Source organism: Microsporum canis, genomic scaffold, assembly GCF_000151145.1.
Source record: "Microsporum canis CBS 113480 supercont1.4 genomic scaffold, whole genome shotgun sequence".
In the NCBI taxonomy this organism is placed as follows: Eukaryota; Fungi; Ascomycota; class Eurotiomycetes; order Onygenales; family Arthrodermataceae; genus Microsporum; species Microsporum canis.
The window spans coordinates 1,962,392-1,982,091 of record NW_003299166.1 but is presented as its reverse complement, the minus strand read 5'-3'; the positions used below and the strand labels follow the sequence as shown (position 1 = coordinate 1,982,091).

Here is a 19,700-nt window from a genome sequence, read left to right as displayed (position 1 = left end):
TTAAGCATCCGTACATCGGGTTCTAATTTGGACGCTAAAATCATCGACAGCTTCTTCACTGGAGATGTCACCAAGATACGGAGTCGTTATTTGAGATTGTGGATTTTCCGTTCAGTCTAGTGTTTTTTTTTCGTTTTAATCCGTTTTATAATTCTATAGTAAAGTACACTTCCCTGAGTACTCCGTACTCACCCTTTCAAAGGCTTTCGTTCGGCATCATGAGCCACTCGTCAAGTATAATTTCGTTCGCAGTTTCTCTTGCCTCCTGATCCCATGTCAAAATCTTCCGTATGAACCGGAGAAACATGTCTTTTTCTTTGCCTGGTGGTATGGTTGTTACAAAATCCTCCAAGCTGGTCTTGGGTATTGGAGCTTCACCTATATAGTTTCCTATAGTCATATTAACGCCGGCCACCACTTCAACTCAATTCATTCGGGGATGAAAATACCTTTTGCGTCAAAGTAAGTTGAGAAGAGTGGGCTCTTTTCGATAATATTCAGTGGAGGAAAGCCAAGATATCCTATGTACTGTGCTATGGCCAACGGAAGTACATACTGCCTGTGGACACGATCTACTGGATCGAAGAGATTTTTGCCTTCGAGGAGTTCAAGTGTCTATGTATTCAAGGCATTCTGTCATTTTACATATCTAAATCAAATCATTTATAGAAGATTTATCTAGGTGTGAGACTCACCATGACACCAATCGACCATATATCCACTGCATAGCTCCAAGGGAGCTGCAAGAGCACCTCTGGAGCCCTATATATGTCAGGCATCCACCAGTCCTGGTTTATACATCCTTCAACGTGCCGCATCTGGCCAAAATCCGTGAGAATGGGATGGCCAGATATTTCTAGCATGGTAGACCGGGATTTATAAGTGATATGCGACGCGGATCCATAGTCATTTGCGATAATGGGTACACTAGGTTCTTGGGATTCCATCTCCTCAACCTGCTCAAGGCTGCTGGTATCGTCGAATAGATACATCAAAACATTTTGGGGTGAAATATCTGTTATACATCAGTACAGACAACCATTGCAAGATATTTTCTCTAGATATATTCTACCTACCAGTATGTACGACGCCGCAGGTTGCATGTAACCAATTCACCGCGAAGAACAATCGGTGTACTATAGATCTAACTAGAAGTTTTGGTAGTATTGCATTTGGGAACCTTTCCTGCAATATACGGACACTGTTCCCCTGTGGCTTAGATACTACGCAATAATGGCGGCCGCCAGCTGGGCCGTCAATCTCAAGAATGTCATCGGCAAGGCGTGTGAAAAAAAGTCCGGGATGTTCCTTGTCGACGAATGTCTTCATGTGTCGAAGCATCTTGATCTCATTTAAGACAGGAGAAGTCGAGGCCGTACTGTCATCAACTTGCACAGTAACTTTCAGCGTTTTGTATTCTTTTGCCCTGCGATTCTATATTAGTTGTGATAGGGCGCAGCTGTGATAGGACTGGTGGGGGGGGGTAAGTACCTTTCATCATTTGCAAGCCAGACGGTTGAGTATGCGCCATAGCCAAGTTTTGCAATTATTCGATAACGATCGTTAAAAATTTGGCCAATTCTCACTGGATAGTAGGTCTTTCGATAGTAGGATGGCAGGGTCTGTTCTTCAATTGCTTCTTGCGTTGCCTCAGTATGGGCCCATCGGGGTTGCTGGACCAAGTACCGCCTGATTGAGGAGAGAAATGGAGATGATGGAGCTATAGGTTTCATTCTCTGCAAGGCTATTTTCGTCATCCTTTTGCCTAGGAGAAAGGTCTCTTCATGGAAGTTCGCACTTGATAGTCCTTGACTCAAGGATCGAGTCACCCAACCGCTACCACTCAAAGGACAGCGCCACAAGAGTACAGAGTGCAACCTTAGGAGAACAACTCAACCACTCTGCATAAGCTGGTGGTACGATTGCTTCAGGTTGTAAGCATGTACTTGAATACGAACGCCATTGTCTCGGCGGCTGTTTCGTGTCTTCTGGCTGTTTGTCATTGCTGCCATGGGTGATGGGTTTTTTCCCTAGTATGCTGGGTATAGTTATATATTATTGTCGGTATTAATTAGTTATATTATCAACCTCGCTAAGTGCAAGGGAAGGGCAAACATCAACTCATCTGTCTCCCCTGGCTTCAAGGAGATTATATCAGCCAGCGTTATCCTTTTCTGTCCTAGCCATGGTCCCTATTATGTCTAATTCTTAATGTTAGTTATTTTTCTTTTGATTTCATCGAACCTGACCTGATCTAGAACTACGAACTTGCTTTACTTTTGGCCCCCTTTTGCCTCGTATTTGCTTCGTCCGGGCCTCGTCCACACTTTCAACCCCACGGGAAAAGAGCTGCGTGTTAGCCGCCAACTCGGTCCGCCACATGCAGACCTGCTTCGGAGATCTTGATCTGCTTGCGGACTTCTTATTCGTTTTAGCCTCTGAAGCCGAAGTGACGCACACCTACAAGCCTCGACCGAGTTGGGCTGCGCATCAAAAAAGCCCATTTCCGACCAAGTCCGTTCCCTGGGCGGGTTCTTTTTTGGGGGTCATTTTCTTTTCTTTTATCCTGTTAGTGTACAATGTGTTACTAGAGGAAGGGCATACATAAAACCGCAATTCAATACTTGGTACTCCATATGGTACTTATTTTTTTGCTATGTGCGGAGAATGAACGGGCGGTGTGGAGCGGATGCTGCGGAGTTGCTCCATCATCTCCTCTCAGCCAGGTTGCATATTTGCTTGTGGGAGAGGATGTGCAGTCCAACCCAGTCACATATCAGAAAATACAGGGATAATAATGATAATGTCGTAAGTTAATTTCCTTGACAGCTTTGATAGAAGAACTGTTTAAAGTAACGAATTATGTAGCAGGCAATCGACCAGGGGCTCCGCCTTGGGGAGGGAGAAAAGGGGGAGAGGCCTCGATGGCGCGTGGTTTAACCCCATATAACCAACACGACCATGGTCAGGGGTGCTGAGTCCCTTCTATCCGCCGGTCAGCTATGGATCTGATTGATGGGTTTGAGGGCAGAGAGTGAGAACTATAAAAGAGACATTTTGAGGAAGGCTGTGTTCCCCCATGGTAAGGCTAGCAGATGGTAAAATTAAGCGGCTGGTGATTACTGATGGCCTCCGTTAGTGTCTCTGTTAAGCTTTGATAGAATGGCTCGCAGATGTGATAGGGGAGGTTTTGATCTGTTTTCTTGCTTTTTTTATGCTATGACTCCCATTTTCCACTTAGCTAATGTACAATACGTATTTGTAGCTAGCAGGGGTGTTGATGTATCGGGAGTATTTCTCAGGCCGAGATGGAGGCTCTAAGGCTTGACTTTAAGGAATGACAAATTCTTCTGACGATCTTTCGTTGTCTTCCTTTCTTTTTTCCGTTCACTCATTTTCTCTTCTTTTCTTTTTTGTGTTTTGCACGGGGTGGCTCTCTTTATCGATATGATCGGGTCGAACAAGCAAGGGTTGCCCCCCCTATCTTCATCGTGGCAGCATGCATCGTACAGGGCTCTTCTTCCTCTTTCTGGTTAAGATGGTACATACGTAGGCGGGCATGGTCGCATGGGTCACAAGTTGTCTCGGTGAATAACCAAGATTAATGGGGAAATAAAATAAGAAAATAAGAAAAAATAAAAAAAAAAAAAAAACCATCCAAAATACAATGCAGAGGGCACATCCTGTCGTCTCTCCTTTGCCTTAAATCTCTCTAGTCATGTTCGAATAATCCAATGGGAGGTAAAAGGTAGCTGGGACCTTACAGAGGTAAGATGCAACTTGAAGCCCGAGCCTATGTTGCCTTGCATCATCCCCCCAAGGTGTGTCATGCTCTCTGTCGGGATAGACGCCAAGTCTCCAGTGTTCACGTCGAGGATACACGCCCACCGGGTTGGCAAGCCAGCCGTAAACTACTGCTCTTTCTAGAGAGGTAGCCTCGCGAATGGCAGGCAAGGCAGTGAACCAAGACCCGCGGATGACTATATTGTGTAACGTCAGGCTTCTGAGTGTTTTGGAATGGCGAGTAGCCAGGCCGGTCAACATATCTTCCGTGATCCAGACATTATCGAGTGAAAGGGTGTGTAATTGCTCCCATGTAAAGGTAGCAGGGAATGCATAGTCTGCAGACATCATTCTACAGCCGTGATCATCCTTTGATGCAAGAGATAAGGAGCGTAGACCGGCAGCTGCCTCGACGTATTGTGCCATGACTCCCCAATAGAGGACCTTTCCCAGCTCAGGTTTCGGGTTGAGTGAGCTCATTACCTTGTCAGGGTGAACTTGGACACGAATATATAGGCTGGTGAGGTTCTGGAAGATCTTCTCCATGTCAACCACGATCTCCTTTTGGGGATAGAAGATACCGTACGACACATCACGTAGCTCCAAAGATTCGATCTTAATTCCTGCGTCACGTAGAGGCTCCATGACCATTAGATACTGATCAATACCGCAAGAAACAGGCTTATCATGGGCGAAGCTGAAATGCTCAAATGCTGATTTGTACGTCTCCCGGTGCAAACGGCCGTCTTCATTGAAACAGCCCATGTATATCCGGACGGTTTTGAGATTCTGGAAGTTCGGAATAGCCTTGGATATGATGGTAGCATCTCTACCGCTTTGTCTAGTTTCTCTCTGCTCTTTCCATAGGGTCTTGTACGTTTCACACCACGGAAATGCCTCTGGATTAACTGCACTCACATAATTCCATGGCTGATTGCATTTTCCAGTAACAAGTGTCCATAACTGGCTGCAGTCTACTGTAAGAGACCGAATATGTTGAGAAAAAAGCGGGTGGGTTGAAAGGTGCTCCATCTTCTCGAGACTGGTTTTCGCACAGCTGACCACGCACATCCTAGGCATATGTTTGACACAAGCGTTAGCGAAAGACCGGCAAGTCAGTCGCACGTTGCCGATATACTCTGGATCCACGTAGCCAAAGATTTCCCCGAGCAGTTCCGCTGCAAGAAGTTCGAACTTGGCTTCCGGGCGAGCGATCGGTGTTTTCAGTATTACTGGAACTGACACTGGAGTGGGTGCTGTGGCCGGCATGCTGACGATGATACTCATAATGAAAAGGTGGATAATGCAATGTCAACCCTTATCCAAAAAAGCGTTGTAGACGAAGAGGAAGTGGAAGACCGTACGGATCGATGGATCGAGTAAGACAAGGTTGCCTGCCTAGCGGGATAATGCTTTTTGAGCTCAACTGGTTGCCTTTAACTGTGTGAAGAGAAGATAAGGAAAGGTGAATGTCAAAAGACATTTTTGATATCGCATCGTGTGACTTTTTTCATCATGCTTAGTCGACAACATTGAAGCCCTTGCGCCTAGCTTTCACTAGCAGGGAGTAAGAATCATGGACTCTATAGAAGAGGAGGAGTAAGAGACTTATATTTGGAATGCCTTTGGCTGCAAGGTTTTATTTTAATATTCAATTGAAGAGTCAGAGGATGATCAAGTGAGCGGCAGATGGCCAGAAGGGTAGCATCAGTAGTGAGCATAGGCTGATATAAAATAACACTGCGTCAAGTAGATATTAGAGAACTAGGGGAAAATCCATTTCATGACCTTTGATATCAAAGCTCTTATGGTCTGGTGTAGTTATACAAATCTGCTTTATATAACTGCCAACCAATGGAGACTTTCATTAAAAAAAATAAGAAGATTACTCTATGGTATAGTTCAGAATATCTGTGAATAGTACATAGGAGACAGAATATCTCCTACTTTTCTTCCAAAGACGTCTGTCAAAGATCTCATTCATAGCAATGATGTTGTGAAAAGAAAAAGCCTGTTTAAATATCTCCAAGCTATGGTCACGTGGTTGATAAGAACTTCCGCGATCTTTGAAGCTTCACAAATAAATATAATATTAACAGGACAAATACCAACTCTGAAGACTCAATATCTCTAGATACGAGGAATACATTCTCTACTATTTTACTCTCTGTGTGCTATATCTGCCATCAGCTTTTCTATCGGAGTACGTGTGAAACTTGGCAACATTTTCCACCATGAAGCTTGTCAGGTATGTGCGCGACAGGTTGGGGACAGATTAAAGGATTTAAGCAGTTTTAAACCAGCAGCTAATATATTATTAATTATTCAGGTTTCTTATGAAATGTGCAAATGAGACAGTCACAATCGAGCTTAAGAATGGTGAGTGGTGGATGCTCTGCAACCATGATATACGGCCTCGCGCAAGCTTGCGCGACTTGATGTTGCCAATACGGAAACCTCTACACCTCTATATTTAAATTCTAGAGCCCAATTGTACGAAAAATTATAATTTTCTAACGTATTGGACATTAGGAACCATTCTCCATGGAACGATAGCCTCTGTCTCCCCACAAATGAACACCGCCCTACGCACAGTCAAGATGACCCCCAAAGGCCGTGACCCTATCTCCCTTGACTCGATTAATATCCGTGGTTCTACAATCAGATACTATATCCTACCCGACAGCCTTCCTCTTGATACCTTGCTTGTAGACGACCAGCCAAAACCAAAGAACAAGGCACGAAAGGAGAGTGATCGAGGCGGCCGTGGTGGCCCAAGAGGAGGCCCCAGAGGGCGAGGTGGACGAGGTGGCGGCAGGGGACGTGGACGAGGTCGTGGATTCTAGGCTTTTGCCGTGGTACCGCATTTTCAATGTGGTAACTCCATGTTTGGCGTTTTGTTGAAAAATTATGCCTTTTGATGGCAGAGAAAGCATGACAAGAAGAATACGATACGAATATCACCTGCGTGCTCAGACGAGAAAGGGAGGCTATGAGCGCCGAAGGCCTGAATAGTCTTGTCCCCTTCGGTTTTTGTTGCTCCTTCACTGATTATACTTTTATTTTTGCTAGGAGGAGCTGAATGGGGATTTTAATCGTCAACTACCAGAGGGCGAGTTTAGTAGATAAAATCTGGTGACTCAAAGCAATATCAGCGAATTCTAATGGGTCTATTCTCTTTGAGAGTCGTCATTTCAGTATATATATAAGTGCTGTTCATGCTGTAAATGAATCGAGCATCATTCTTCAATCCTTCCATATCCTGAGTATCACTAGTCGCTCCCAGCCAGCTTTCACGCCACTTCTGCCTACAATGTCGGCCTTCCAGCCGTCCCCCCACTGCTTAATTCGATCAATGATTTCATGGGGTTTATTCTGTGCGCACAGCAAAACATAAGCTACCCCACGCTCGGAGTTCAAGATATGAGGGATCGAGTCTAATAAACGATTTGTAGTTTCCATGCCGTTTTCACCTCCAGCATAGGTGAGAGATAGGAGATAAGACTCCATTTCGAATTTTGACATTTTAGTAGAGCTGGAAGCGGTATCTGATGGTGAAGGAAGATGTGGAAGGTCTGGTGTCGGTACATATGGAGGATTGAATAGTAGAACATCCACGATTCCAGGCTGGAATGGAGAACATAGATCTCCGGTTATCACAGCCAATGGCTGTAGCGGCTTTGGTCTTCTAGAATTGGTAGAACTTTCAACCCCGTTCTCATCAAGGGGCGAGGCTCTATAATTCTCCTCTGAATGTTTGTCCATCACAGCAACTTTAACAGTCTGCCGCGTTGCACTGCAGGCTTTCATGTTCACATCAGTGCCTATAGTTAGTATATCCGATCTGCCTAGGATTGTCTTGCAGTTGGCAGCAATAAACCCAAGGATGACGCCAGATCCTGTGCCGACTTCGAGGATTATCGGCGACGGAGAATTCGCACTGGGAGGGTTAAGGCCATTTCTCTGACCAGAGCTTCCGGAATTAAACCGTTCAGATAGCCACGACGCCTCGTCGAGATCTGATAGGGTATCAAGAAAGAGATAGCTGTCTTCTGCTGGCTCGTATATTGTGTCGAAGGCCACATGCGATGTTGATGGAGTTGGGAGCATTTCCAGGCCGATAGTTTAGCGTTTATTCTCCCCTATTTCCAAGCTTACAAACAGCGAGAATGTTTGATGGCTGTTTTATTTATTCAACATCAGCTTGTTCGGTATAAATTTGTCTATCAATAAATCTTTCAAAAAAAACTTTTATCAGATCAAAATCGACCATGTGACTTGACTTGGCAAATGTTTTTATTTCCAACGAAAAGGGAAAAAATAATATTTGACTACAACAAGAAAAATACCTTTTGATACGCTGGGAAACAGAAAGAAGACGACTATGAGAGCGAGTTTACCGCTTCGACTGGCGAGCTCCTCGTCAATTCCCGCTGGGTCGGGGCTGAGACAAACGCCAATGGCTCTTCTGCCACCAATCCCTCTCTATCGTCGTCTGCTACGAGCTCACCGAAGAAAACTCCCGGCGGACTTGAGATTTCTAGGCGATTCCTACGTTAAGAGCGAATTCCGGGCTCACCGAAATGTGGAAAATCCCATTCATATTGTAAGATTATTCCATGTCCGCCGGATAATACCGCTTGATACAAGGGTTCCTACCGGCTCTCTAGTTGAAACCAAATATACTGACTGGTAATATCGATGCCCTAGATCGGGTTTTTGACAGAGTGGCAACTTTATGCACAACAGCTTGAGGGAGATTCATGGGCTGATGGGAAGCTGGACAAGGCAAAGATTGACAAGATGAGTGGTAGGTTGTTCATGGCGTATCCTTGGCAGGTGATTTCTGGTGGCTGATGGTGACTGATGTGAACAGATCAGCAAATCGGTCAATTATACGAACTCATGCAGACAATAAAGAGTGGTGACGGGGATGGTAGTGAAGGCGACTCATGATTACCACCATGAGTAAATGCGGTGTTTGATGTCACGTTTCCAACCGGGTGAGGCAGACGGATGTCGCCTTTTTTCCAGCCTTCCTGCATCAAGCGAAAAACCAGAGAATGAAGAGGTGTGAATGAAATGCCCCAACAGTTACTTGATGGAATGAACTATACTTATAAAGATCCCTAGACATGCCCCCTACTCCAGGTTCCAATCAAATATTCCGCCACCCTTGTCCGCCTCGTGAAAAGAGGATGCCTGGGTTTTCTATATATATGCCCGGAAACGTGAAGCGAAGATCTATACGGCAGCTGACAGCCTCGCTAAACGAGAAAGAAAAAAAGAAAGCCAAGGAGATCCGTCCAAGTCCGACAGGATAACGCCTTACAGTAAATATAACTCGAGATCAACACGTTCCCATAACGCCGAGACATGTGTAGAACGGTCTACTTCAAGTCTGCAACCTGCAAACATCGTTGGATAATCATCGGCCAGCCGTGCGCCAAAGACCCAGGATTCATGAAATGCAAAGTTTTTAAGACTAACGGCATACTGCCCTTTGGTGTTGGAGGTCCCATCTTAGCTGCTGAGAATACCTGCCCAACCTGCCATCTCAAGGGAAAATATGACCGGAATATGATTAGGCTGGTCAAGTCGGACATTTACTGGTACCGACAGGCTAGGAGGAAGGGGAAGAATAAGACGGTCTACTTCGACTTCCATTGTACCGTCATGTAAATTCCCAAACATGCCCAACCATGAACTGGAACTGCAGCCCAGGGTCGTTCACCATATACGGTTTGATGTCGGAGCAAGATCACCATTCCTATGCAGCTTGGCAAATTTCCTTTGGACAAACAGCCGAAAGTTCGGCATTTCTCAACATCGCCGAATTTCCTTTTTGTACCTAAAGTTTTGGAATGCTTTTTTTATTTTTTTATTTCAACGGGCAGAAACTCTCTCAGCTCCCAACATACTGCCCGTTTGAGCAGTCGAACACATACTGCATATAGGCCGGGCCGGGCTGCCTTGCATGAAAAACGACACCTTAGATAACGCAACACGAATCATTAATTTTTGCTTTTAATTTTTCACTCGTTTGAGGAGTATTGGACCAAGCTGATAATAAAATCAGCAATCTACTTCGTATTCCTGGGCCAGTCGATATATCTTAGTTGTTTTGATCTTGGCCATGGGGTATTTCTTTGCCCGGAGTCATCGCCGACGGCAAGAGAAAACGGTTCAAGGGCAGACGACACCGCAGCGTCGAGTATATGGGGTATACATGACTATATACCAGGCTCTTGGCTGTCGCCATCCCTGCGCCGATTGGCGGCATAATGTGTCAAAACTCGGCAGGGCTGGATCCCTGGTTTCACTCTATCATGTTAGAGGCTACCAGCGGCTAAGCTGCCCTAGGCCCACAGAGTGTGGAAAAAAAGGAAAAAAAAAATTACGGGAAATCCACAAATGTTCTATCACAACCTCTATTCATAAACCAGTTGCGATGACTGCCAAACCACGGAGGAGTTCTGGGCACTCGGCGCAAGATGTTGGCGCCGCGATTCACCGAGAAGAAGCTTGTTTCAAGAAGCCGCACATCATGCAGTAGCGTGGTCTCAGTCTCTTGTCCCGTATAGAGAGCCCATTTTCGGCTTGACGGGTCTCCCCGTTCGGCGGTGGGAAACTGGCCGTCGCCTCATACCTCCTCGAGCTGAAGCCGTCACTGCTATTCGCCAAGAGTAGGAGAGGGTGCCTTGAAGCACCTCCACCTTGCGTACAAGGCACGAAGAGACGATCGATCGATTATATACGTGTTTATTATTATTCTGGAATTTCACTGGCGGAGAAAGGGGAGAACGGAAGTACTACACTTAATACCATGGCGAGGCCGGCGAGCCGAATTGCGCCATTAGCCTTCGATTCTCTTGTCGCCGTCCGGCCCCCCTGGCTGCTGCTGCATTTTCAACCGAACTATATATATAGAAATATATGACACGGCAAAGGGCAGACATTGAGGGAGACGGGAGAAGAGAGAGGGCTGTGAATAAACTTCAGCGTCAACCAAGCTGGGGAATGGTTTGCTGTCCAGAGCTGGGGGTGTTGCAGGGTGTAACCCCCCATGTCCACTGTCTGATCATAGACTTCAGGGCCCGACGTACCTAAGTTCCTGTTTGCCAATCGCCGACGCGGCGGGAATCCGTACCCACTCAGCGGTTCTGAGGATGCGGATTGGCTCCGCCCTATTTGTCCTCTATCGCCGAGATGTCATAATCTGATAGGCGATCTTGCGATAACAGGGTCCTTTGTGTGAATCATCCTTGTGCCAGCACTTCTGCTTATGGCCCGTTGTGGTGTAATATTCGCCTGGCATGTTGCAGTCCTAGCCCCTGGTATATGGGGTGTCTAGTTCTTCGAAACACATCCAACGGGCTCGGCAAGCTGGGCAAAGCCGATCTTTCTCCTTCACCCATTGTCCATGACGCCGAAGGGAAAGCTATATAAGGCATATGGAAGATTCCATTTCGTCTAGAGTTTTCCTCAATCCAAACTCACAAGCTCATCACTTTTCTCCTAAGCACGCAAGAAAGAAACCTAGTGATCAGACTCTTCCCGTCTTTAGTCTACGGCTGAGCTATCTGATATAAGATACCCCTAAGACTACACCTCTCCATCTGCATTCTCCGTTCATATTCCCTCCCTGTCACAATGGCACCTGTTACCTATGACATTCCTGCCACTCAGCAGGTTACCACCCCCCAGAAGCCAGCTGTCTCTCTGGATGTCTTCCCTGATGGCTTGAAGACCACTGGCCAACAGCCCCCCCTTTACGATCAGATCAGACCTTTCTCCGAGTTTCCCAAGAAAATCACCGGACCAACCGTATGGAAGGCTGAAGACTACAAGGACAGCCCTGAGAAATGGACCCATCGGTTCACTGAGGAAGAATGCGCCGAGATGAGCGCCGCTGCCGATGACTTCGTTGCTTCCGGCATTCCCCTGACCGCCATCTCTAAGGTAAAATATTCCAAGCCCTCTACCCTATGGTTAGATCAACGGTTATCCTAACATGCTCTGGCTATAGAACAACTTCAGGCTTCCCAAGTTTGCTAAGTTCCTCGAGGTTCTGAGGAAGGACATCATTGACGGCAAGGGATTCATTCTCTTCAAGGGATTCCCAGTCCATGAATGGGGCACCCGCAAAGCTGCGATTGCCTATATGGGCCTTGGAACTTATCTTGGATACTTCGTCAGCCAGAACAGCCGTGGCCATGCTTTGGGACACGTAAAGGATCTTGGCGAAGACTCTGGAAAGATCGACAAAGTCCGTATCTACAGGACCAACGCTAGGTAATTTACCCGGTTACAATTTAAATCTACTGGAGATCAGGGTTGAACTAACACAATAAAAACAGACAATTCTTCCACACCGACGACTCTGATATCGTCGGATTGCTCTGTGTCGCCAAGGCACTTGAAGGTGGCGAGTCTGATATCATCTCATCTCACCACGTCTATAACGTGCTTGCTGAGGAGCGCCCTGATGTCCTCGAGACTTTGACGAAGCCCAACTGGTACGTTGATAGGAAGGGTGAAGTTAGCGTTGGTGAGGAAGAATATATCAGAGCCGCCATCATGTACCTGGAACCTAACGGAGGCCGCGTTTACACCAAGTAAGTTAACGTCATCCGCACCACTCAACGTCTTGTTTTCCTAAAAGGCCATATCAACTAATATGTTTTCTTTTTTTTCTTTTCTTAGATGGGACCCCTACTACGTTCAGTCTCTTAGCCGCTTCTCCGATGCAGGGATCATCCCACCACTTTCCCCAGAGCAGGTCGAGGCCATGGAAGTTCTCGAGGCCACTTGCCTTCGACTCTCTCTCCACATGATCCTTGATGTTGGTGACATCCAGTTCCTCTCCAACTCCCAGGTTCTCCACGCTCGTACCGCCTACCGAGACTTCCCACCACCAGGCCCTCGCAGACACCTCATGAGACTCTGGCTCTCTACCCCTGAGGATGAAGGTGGCTGGAACCTCCCATTCTGGGACACCAACGAGAAGAAGCGTGGCGGTATCCAGGTCAATGACAACGCTCCAGTCGCCAACTTGGATGCTGACTAAATCTTCGGTCAACAATCACCATCTCCAATGCAAACACTGATAGATACCCAGGCTGAAGAACTCGGTCCCCTGTTACCATATTATTTCTTCTCTTTTTCATATATTTCTATTCTTTTTCGTTTGTGGCTTTCTATGTATTCTTTTTACTGTCTTACATTTCCTACTATACCTATCTGCTTATACCGCGACTGCCAAAATTTGGGTGTTATTAACGAAATCAATGAAGCCCCTTATAGCAATTTCCACGTTTTCCACCACTGTCCAGTTATCAGGATATTTGTAGTTCTGCATATGTGGGCCCACATCTGTTTAACATAAATAGCCTCTTAACGGACATAATCCACTGAATGATTAGATTGATTAATCAATGTAAATCAAGCATCAGTCCCGTCAAATGACTATAGACAGAATCGGAATTTTCAGGGGACCTTGTCATGAGATATGCGGAGTAGTGGAACAGGGATTATCATGTTGATTAGAACCCATATCTATCGCCACTATGCTGAAACAAGTGTGCGATAGCTCTTGATGTGCAGTTTAGTGTATCTCTACTAAGGAAAAACATGTTTAGTAGGGTTATATGTGAAAAATTTCATATATCATTGCTAGAAATAGATATTTCTCAAAGTTATGCAGGAGGGATAGCAATGACTCCTCGGCGCCATAAGCGGCGGAACCAAGCCCATTCACTTATCCCGTTCTTAAATGCTCCGTCTTGAATATAGACTCTGATATTGAAGTCTCCTCCATTTCCCCAATCTACGGTAGCTACCTGAGAACCAGGGATGACTGAATGCTCGAATGCGCCATCGTACCAGTAAAGGCCGCCTTCGGTCCCCTTTTCAAGGATACGGTTGTCTTCGGTGCCATAGTACACTCGGACACTCTGAGGATTTCCTGGTACCATCAAGAAGCTGGTGGCAGCTAGAGGAGTTCGTGGCTTGGCGGTTCGCACGACGATGCCTCCATCACTCCACGATCGGCTATCATAAATCCTTTCAACGACGTGGCGGTTTGTGGCTTGGAAATAGACACTGTGGGGGGAAACAAGATTGAAAGAGTCATTAGTTTCGGTGAATACAGCAGAGAAGCGGGAAAGCCGAGTCGTTCTCAAGAAGTTTCAGGTGGATAGGAGGGGGAGAGATAAGTTTTACCGAATGTCTGATCTTCGTAGACCAGTGGTATATGTTAACGCTGCTATAGCTGTACCAGGTAGAGCAGGGCCAAAATTATCGAGGCGTTCCCATCCACGACCAACTTTCGGATGATTAGCAACTTTAATGGTTCTAACTGAAATATGGGGAGCAGGACGGGACTGGAGATCATGGCGGCTTACCATCATATCCAAACTCCTGTACACTGTTATCCGGGAGCTGGGCATATACACGTAAGCTTGGCCTTCGAATTCCGGGAACAAATACTGCAGCCAGCCTCGAATGAGATGCAACCCGAAACTGATAGTGGTTGAGGGAGCCAGTGTACCACCCCCCCTGGGAATCAGATGCTGCTTCGCCTAGAGTGTTATTCGGTGAGAGATAGTAGACGCGGATCTTAAGATTGAAGTAAATACTTGTGCATACTCCGGATGCATGAGTGATATAGTACTGCTTACTAGTTCTAGATCATCAGAGGCGGCAGCAATTGATGAATTGGTCTTGGCCTTTGCAATCGTGTCGTTCAAAAGTCCTCCGCTCCAATAGCCTTCAAATCTGGCCTCGCGGATGCCACCGAGTATGTCTTGGCTATAGATCCGCAACAAATTGACAGAGTTGACGGCTGCTATCCCGGTACCTAAAGAAATAATAGTCAGACAATCTCTCTTGTATCATCCCACGATCTTCAACCCGCCAAGATGATCTAAACGGCGGTGGGAAGGACGAGAAGTGAGAACCAACCAGGGATAGTCTGGACTTCAGAATCCGTGACGTTTCCACCCTCTTGCGCGAGGGAGCCTACTGGAAGGAGTGAGGCCTGGAAAAACAGGACGAAGTGAAGCAATTTCATGGTGATCTCAGCTTGGCCTTAGCTAACGCTTGGATGTGTCGGATCCCACGCACATATATATATCTAGAAATTGGCACATATCCAAGGTCCCGATAGTGGAAAAATGGGGCGCTCATCGCCCGACTTTATGCTGTCAACCGGTGCTACTGCGGAGAAGACATTCTGTATCTTTGGGCCCCATAACCGCTTGGCTTGTCCAACTCGTAGATAGACACATGAAGTCTAAGATGGCCAAAGTCCTTCGTCACCGGAATGTAGTCATATTGAGCGGGGAGATATAGTTCGACATCACAGGGTGACGGGCTGCAACAGGAGACCAACCCCGCTGATGACAAGAAGAGGCGTTGAACAAAGTGTATAGACTTGAAGATGACTTGATCTCATGCCTCTACAGCCAAGCTTGTGGCAGTTAAACATGGCCCCGATTGGTTTCACAGGACTTATAGTTGGGGCACTGTCCGTATCGTTGAATGACATGTATAAGGCACCCATCCAGAGTAATAGTTAAATGTCCGTTGCCGTGTGTATTCACCGGACTATAAACCACAGGTTTATGACTGGAGCGTTGATAGACACGGCCATGGCTTGCACCTCTGGCATTGGAACTAGAGTATTCGCGATCGGTGTAAGCCCCAAACCGTTATTTCAGTCGCGACTGGTCTTATTGCAGTGTCTATTCGAAACCTGGTCTAGTTGGTGATCCTCGTCCCCATAGTTTGTCCGCCAACGTCTGATCATCATTTGAGATGATATTTCCCCGCTCGCCCTGGATTCCGAGAGGCGTCACAGCCAGTGGACAGGGTCGGGCCAGGGCTTTAACAGGCACGAGGGCTTTGGGAAATCTCCTAGCCAGCCCAGGACGTGGACTGATAGAAGACGTGGCTGTATTACTGATCGGCCCGTAGCACTACCGAAGATCTCTTTCACCGAATCCTAAAGATGTTTCAGTGACAGAACCAAAAACTGGCACTCGAATTACTCCTGAGAGGCAGCTATTGCTCGGTATGAAACCTGCCGATAAAGGTCCAGCTTGGAGTATGTGGAAATTCGTAATGTTGTATTCTGATGTGACGGAAACAGTGAAAGGCTTTCATCGTTTCCCTCTCAGTCCTCGCTCCTTTGATATGCCTATGATTTGTTCCAGAGACAAAACTCATTTTGCTGGCTGTTGAAGCGATATTCAATCCTCATTTCCCTATGGGGATATCACTTCAGAGTGAATCCAGCTTATCCAATGGAAAAGATTCAACGGCTATCGCTTCCGGACAGGAAATCCACCACCGAATGCCCTTGACCTGTAGTATCCTAGGATTCTTTGAAATCCCACAGGTTATATCGACGATTATGCCATTGGTACACTGCGTCAATAGCGACAGGAGATTACCTCTACACTCCTCGATATTGAGCAAAACGGGTTGTGGGAAAAAACGGTTCCCGTAACTTGTGTCTTCCGTCTTACCAGGGTTAACTAGCTAGTTACCAAGCTAATTAACGCCGATTGGATAGTTAACTAACTAGTACATGGTTTCTGTGAGGACGAATACCATGTAACTGTTAATTATTTTAACAACCTTTCAGACTAGGGAGCTTGTGGTTCCTCCTTGGATTTGGGCCATTGCACTCACTACAAGCATAATCTCGAGTAACATGCAGCAGCAACTGCAGGCTCATAAATGACAGTGGTTGCCTGGGACGAGGACTCCCCATGCCTGTTTGCATATCGGAATATAACCCTGTGGACGCATGTTGTCAATGCACGAAACAGCGGTAAATGGTATTTTCCCATGCGATGTGATACACATACATGGGTTATTCTCCGAACCCGATGCAAGGGTCACCTGGAGAATGAGTGGTTCTTATACGTCGAGATTCGAAAACAGGAAGATCCAGAGTGTCTCATTTGATGCATAACGGTCTAGTCGGTGATTGATGTAAAGAATCACTGCGCTGGTACGTCCGTGCCAGATCGATATTGATCTGTCCTTAGTCTGGGGTGACAAGGTTCCTGACAAGGGGGCCTGGCAGATGCATGGCTGCAGGCTTGCATATATCTCCTACACATGTGCCGGCCTATTCGGTTGATTGGAAAGGGAAGATCCTTATTCACTGGTCTATATTTATAACACCCGCGTCTGCCCAGGATGTCGAGCAAAGATACTTCTGTATACATATCTACGGTACCCTGGACAAGACACTCAGTAGTCAAACAGGGGCTCGACAAGTATAAAAGCCATTCAACGGACTGGCACGGGCTATAAAAGAAGGAAGGTAACCTCTATATAGCCGTTATTCTGGGTAAATAATTTGTAATGATAAGGGAGGTATGTACCTACATAACTACTTAATTCCGGTCACTTCCCCCGCCTTAAGGGGACAGGAGACGGGCTCTCACACGCCTGAGTTATTCCATACATTACGAGCAGATCCTAGGCACTTTTTCCTGGTGATATATGTTATATTTTGCCATCTCCAACGCGGAAAAGATATCGGCGTAGTTTTGTTGGTTTAAACGCAGAGCCTCAAAACTAAATAAGCGCCGAGTAAACATGGTAGAGCATGAAAGTTGACATGCGATACGCATGCGATATGTATATATGTGTATTTTGAAATTCATGAGAACAGAAGGTTCCTCAGACGAGCCAGGCTATGCTGTTGCCAGGGCAAGCGGTAACTGAAACTACTCGGGGGCCCAAGTATTGATTGAGGTGATGTAAATTCAGTCAAAAGATCTAGATCATCTCGAGATGTAGATAACTATATCAAAGAGTACAACTTCATACTATCAAAGCTGGAGCTTGCATTGGGCTACAACTATATTGTGTTTCTTGGTCTTCATTGGGTTGAAGATGTTTCGGCGTATAATTCGAGACTCGAGGGTGCTAAGATACAAACTGCATGATTCTAAAATGGTATATATACAGGTACAAAAAAAGTATACTAAAAACAGCCTTATCTATGATAAAAGAAACGCTCTAAAAGGGATAAATCAATACATCTTGAAACAGTTACGCCTGTAGTTCACCGTTATATTTGGAACGAGGACCCTCTTGAGGAAGTAACCAAAACTTCTCATGCTCCTTTTGGCCGTTGATGGCTCCCTTGAGGTCGAATGGGTCTGCAAACGTCTCCCACTTGGAACGCTTGTCGGTCCAGCCAGGGCCCTCGTATTCCTCCTTGTCGAAGCCAAGATAGGTGGTGAGCTTGTTTGGTAGGAACCTGCCGGGGTGAATAATGTTAAGCCAGTAGGTGTAGAGGACCATGGGAGCAGCTTCAAAGGCATATAGGTACCACTCGTGCCTTAGTACCGCGTCACAAACACCGTCGCATTGGCCGGTAGAAATAACATTGAGCGTGCTGAACTTTTCGATAGCGCGGAAAATAGAGCGGAGCAGGACGAGGGTGGATGTGCCGTAAAGCATGATGAAGACGGTTCGTACTTTGCTGGTGAGCATGTTTGCGCGAACACAGCGGGAATGGAGGTGGGCGATCATCCCGATGAAGATACATTCGACCAGCGCCTGTAGCACTGAACCGACAGCGACGAGTGTGCCGCCGCTGCGTTGGAGGCCCTGGTCATCTCCTGCCGTGGCTACACGGGCTGCCCCCGCGGCTGTCAGGCCTTCGACGAGAGCACCCAGGTAGATAAAGACGTAGACAAGCCTGTTTGGGTTGAGGGGTGCATGCATAGGGAGGTAGTGCATGAGGCGGCCGAGGATATTGTATTCAGCTGCCGAGTAGATTGGGGGTCCGCAGAGAATGAGTATGCTTTCTGAGATGTAGAAGTTCTTGTTCTCAGGATAGTAACTTGAGACTGTCCTCATCACCCAACCGGATGTAAAGACGAGACCTCCCCAGCACATGAAGAACATGACACGCCAGTATTTGTAGCGGCTACAAAGATGTTAGTAGTTGTTGATACTAGCAATGTTTGCAGAGTAACTTACAAGTTCTGCCATATGTGTATACAAAGAGATATACCAACTAGCACTGCAAAGACTGCCGCAAGGGCTCGACTCGGTGTGTATGGATAGAAAGTTGTTGCTGCCATGATGATTGCTGTCTGTGAATGAAAGACTTGTCTGTATTGCTGGATATCTTTGGAGTATCATAACCTGCTTATATATCTCGATTGCTTCCATATTTGCGGCCTCATAAGGGAGATCGACCGAGCACTGCCCTTGATCGTCTCGTCAACCTGCACAGAATAGACATTTAAGCGGCGCTACATGAGACCAAGAGCAGTTAGTTCACCACTGCCAGCCCAAGCCATGCCAACAAGCGCTGCGTTTCCCCAGTTGTTTCTTCTTCCTCTTGGCTTCTTCTGCTTGTTCTCTTCTCGTTCCTTGAAGGATCCGAAGTGGAGCAGCGCTGGATAGCCCCATAAACGGCTAGTCTCGAGTCTGAGGTCGATGTCTGCTGCATAAAACAGATTGATAGGGCTGATATTGTATCTCAAGAGAGCTTGATGCTGCGCTGAGGAGTGCCGTAGGCCCATCGACGAGCAGGAGGGCTATGCCCATTTAACCGTGGCTCTGTCCCCCTGAAGCCGTAATAATAATAGTTGTCTCTGATAGCATCTCTCCGTAGTCCAGGTCGGTAGATGAGCATCCCGGGGCTTGTCTGATGTATCTCCTTCTGATAGCACATATATACACCGTCGTCTTCCCGCCGTTCGTGGCAGTGCTTCCAGTCATCGAGGCATTCTGTAACTATGGAGCAGCATGGAGTCGTCTGCTCTTTGGTCAGCGGTTTGCGCCGCTCTCAGCCAGTCAGCGCTGGCCCTCGACTGTTGCCCTCACAAGGCATATACACTCTTGCGGTCTAGAGACTTGTTTCGTCGTTC

At 46.6% G+C, this 19,700-nt stretch overlaps 9 protein-coding genes across 9 annotated transcripts; 4 read left to right on the top strand and 5 right to left on the bottom strand.

Moving 5' to 3' along the window:
* Nucleotides 1-196: 196 nt before the first annotated feature.
* MCYG_04719 (protein kinase domain-containing protein) lies at nt 197-1,733 on the bottom strand (the record flags this gene model as incomplete). Its single annotated transcript, XM_002846936.1, has 5 exons — nt 197-378; nt 450-615; nt 696-1,015; nt 1,197-1,426; nt 1,492-1,733. The coding sequence occupies 5 exons, from the start codon at nt 1,731-1,733 to the stop codon at nt 197-199; spliced, it is 1,140 nt and encodes a 379-aa protein (XP_002846982.1).
* A 1,969-nt stretch (nt 1,734-3,702) lies between these two features.
* Nucleotides 3,703-5,070, bottom strand: MCYG_04718 (uncharacterized protein; the record flags this gene model as incomplete). The annotated part of the gene is made up of 1 exon (XM_002846935.1): nt 3,703-5,070. One exon carries the CDS (start codon nt 5,068-5,070, stop codon nt 3,703-3,705), a length of 1,368 nt encoding a protein of 455 aa, XP_002846981.1.
* A 947-nt stretch (nt 5,071-6,017) lies between these two features.
* MCYG_04717 (small nuclear ribonucleoprotein Sm D1) lies at nt 6,018-6,629 on the top strand (the record flags this gene model as incomplete). The annotated part of the gene is made up of 3 exons (XM_002846934.1): nt 6,018-6,031; nt 6,113-6,162; nt 6,316-6,629. 3 exons carry the CDS (start codon nt 6,018-6,020, stop codon nt 6,627-6,629), a joined length of 378 nt encoding a protein of 125 aa, XP_002846980.1.
* A 400-nt stretch (nt 6,630-7,029) lies between these two features.
* MCYG_04716 (N(5)-glutamine methyltransferase MTQ2) lies at nt 7,030-7,893 on the bottom strand (the record flags this gene model as incomplete). Its single annotated transcript, XM_002846933.1, has 2 exons — nt 7,030-7,158; nt 7,186-7,893. The coding sequence occupies 2 exons, from the start codon at nt 7,891-7,893 to the stop codon at nt 7,030-7,032; spliced, it is 837 nt and encodes a 278-aa protein (XP_002846979.1).
* A 274-nt stretch (nt 7,894-8,167) lies between these two features.
* Nucleotides 8,168-8,739, top strand: MCYG_04715 (acetate non-utilizing protein 9; the record flags this gene model as incomplete). Its single annotated transcript, XM_002846932.1, has 3 exons — nt 8,168-8,389; nt 8,494-8,593; nt 8,660-8,739. 3 exons carry the CDS (start codon nt 8,168-8,170, stop codon nt 8,737-8,739), a joined length of 402 nt encoding a protein of 133 aa, XP_002846978.1.
* A 420-nt stretch (nt 8,740-9,159) lies between these two features.
* On the top strand, nt 9,160-9,465 carry MCYG_04714 (conserved hypothetical protein; the record flags this gene model as incomplete). Its single annotated transcript, XM_002846931.1, has 1 exon — nt 9,160-9,465. One exon carries the CDS (start codon nt 9,160-9,162, stop codon nt 9,463-9,465), a length of 306 nt encoding a protein of 101 aa, XP_002846977.1.
* A 1,971-nt stretch (nt 9,466-11,436) lies between these two features.
* On the top strand, nt 11,437-12,853 carry MCYG_04713 (taurine catabolism dioxygenase TauD; the record flags this gene model as incomplete). The annotated part of the gene is made up of 4 exons (XM_002846930.1): nt 11,437-11,745; nt 11,813-12,078; nt 12,144-12,401; nt 12,490-12,853. The coding sequence occupies 4 exons, from the start codon at nt 11,437-11,439 to the stop codon at nt 12,851-12,853; spliced, it is 1,197 nt and encodes a 398-aa protein (XP_002846976.1).
* Nucleotides 12,854-13,481: 628 nt separating this feature from the next.
* Nucleotides 13,482-14,857, bottom strand: MCYG_04712 (fucose-specific lectin; the record flags this gene model as incomplete). Its single annotated transcript, XM_002846929.1, has 5 exons — nt 13,482-13,887; nt 14,008-14,110; nt 14,190-14,343; nt 14,466-14,632; nt 14,749-14,857. The coding sequence occupies 5 exons, from the start codon at nt 14,855-14,857 to the stop codon at nt 13,482-13,484; spliced, it is 939 nt and encodes a 312-aa protein (XP_002846975.1).
* A 3,005-nt stretch (nt 14,858-17,862) lies between these two features.
* MCYG_04711 (conserved hypothetical protein) lies at nt 17,863-18,905 on the bottom strand (the record flags this gene model as incomplete). The annotated part of the gene is made up of 2 exons (XM_002846928.1): nt 17,863-18,748; nt 18,802-18,905. The coding sequence occupies 2 exons, from the start codon at nt 18,903-18,905 to the stop codon at nt 17,863-17,865; spliced, it is 990 nt and encodes a 329-aa protein (XP_002846974.1).
* Nucleotides 18,906-19,700: the final 795 nt, after the last annotated feature.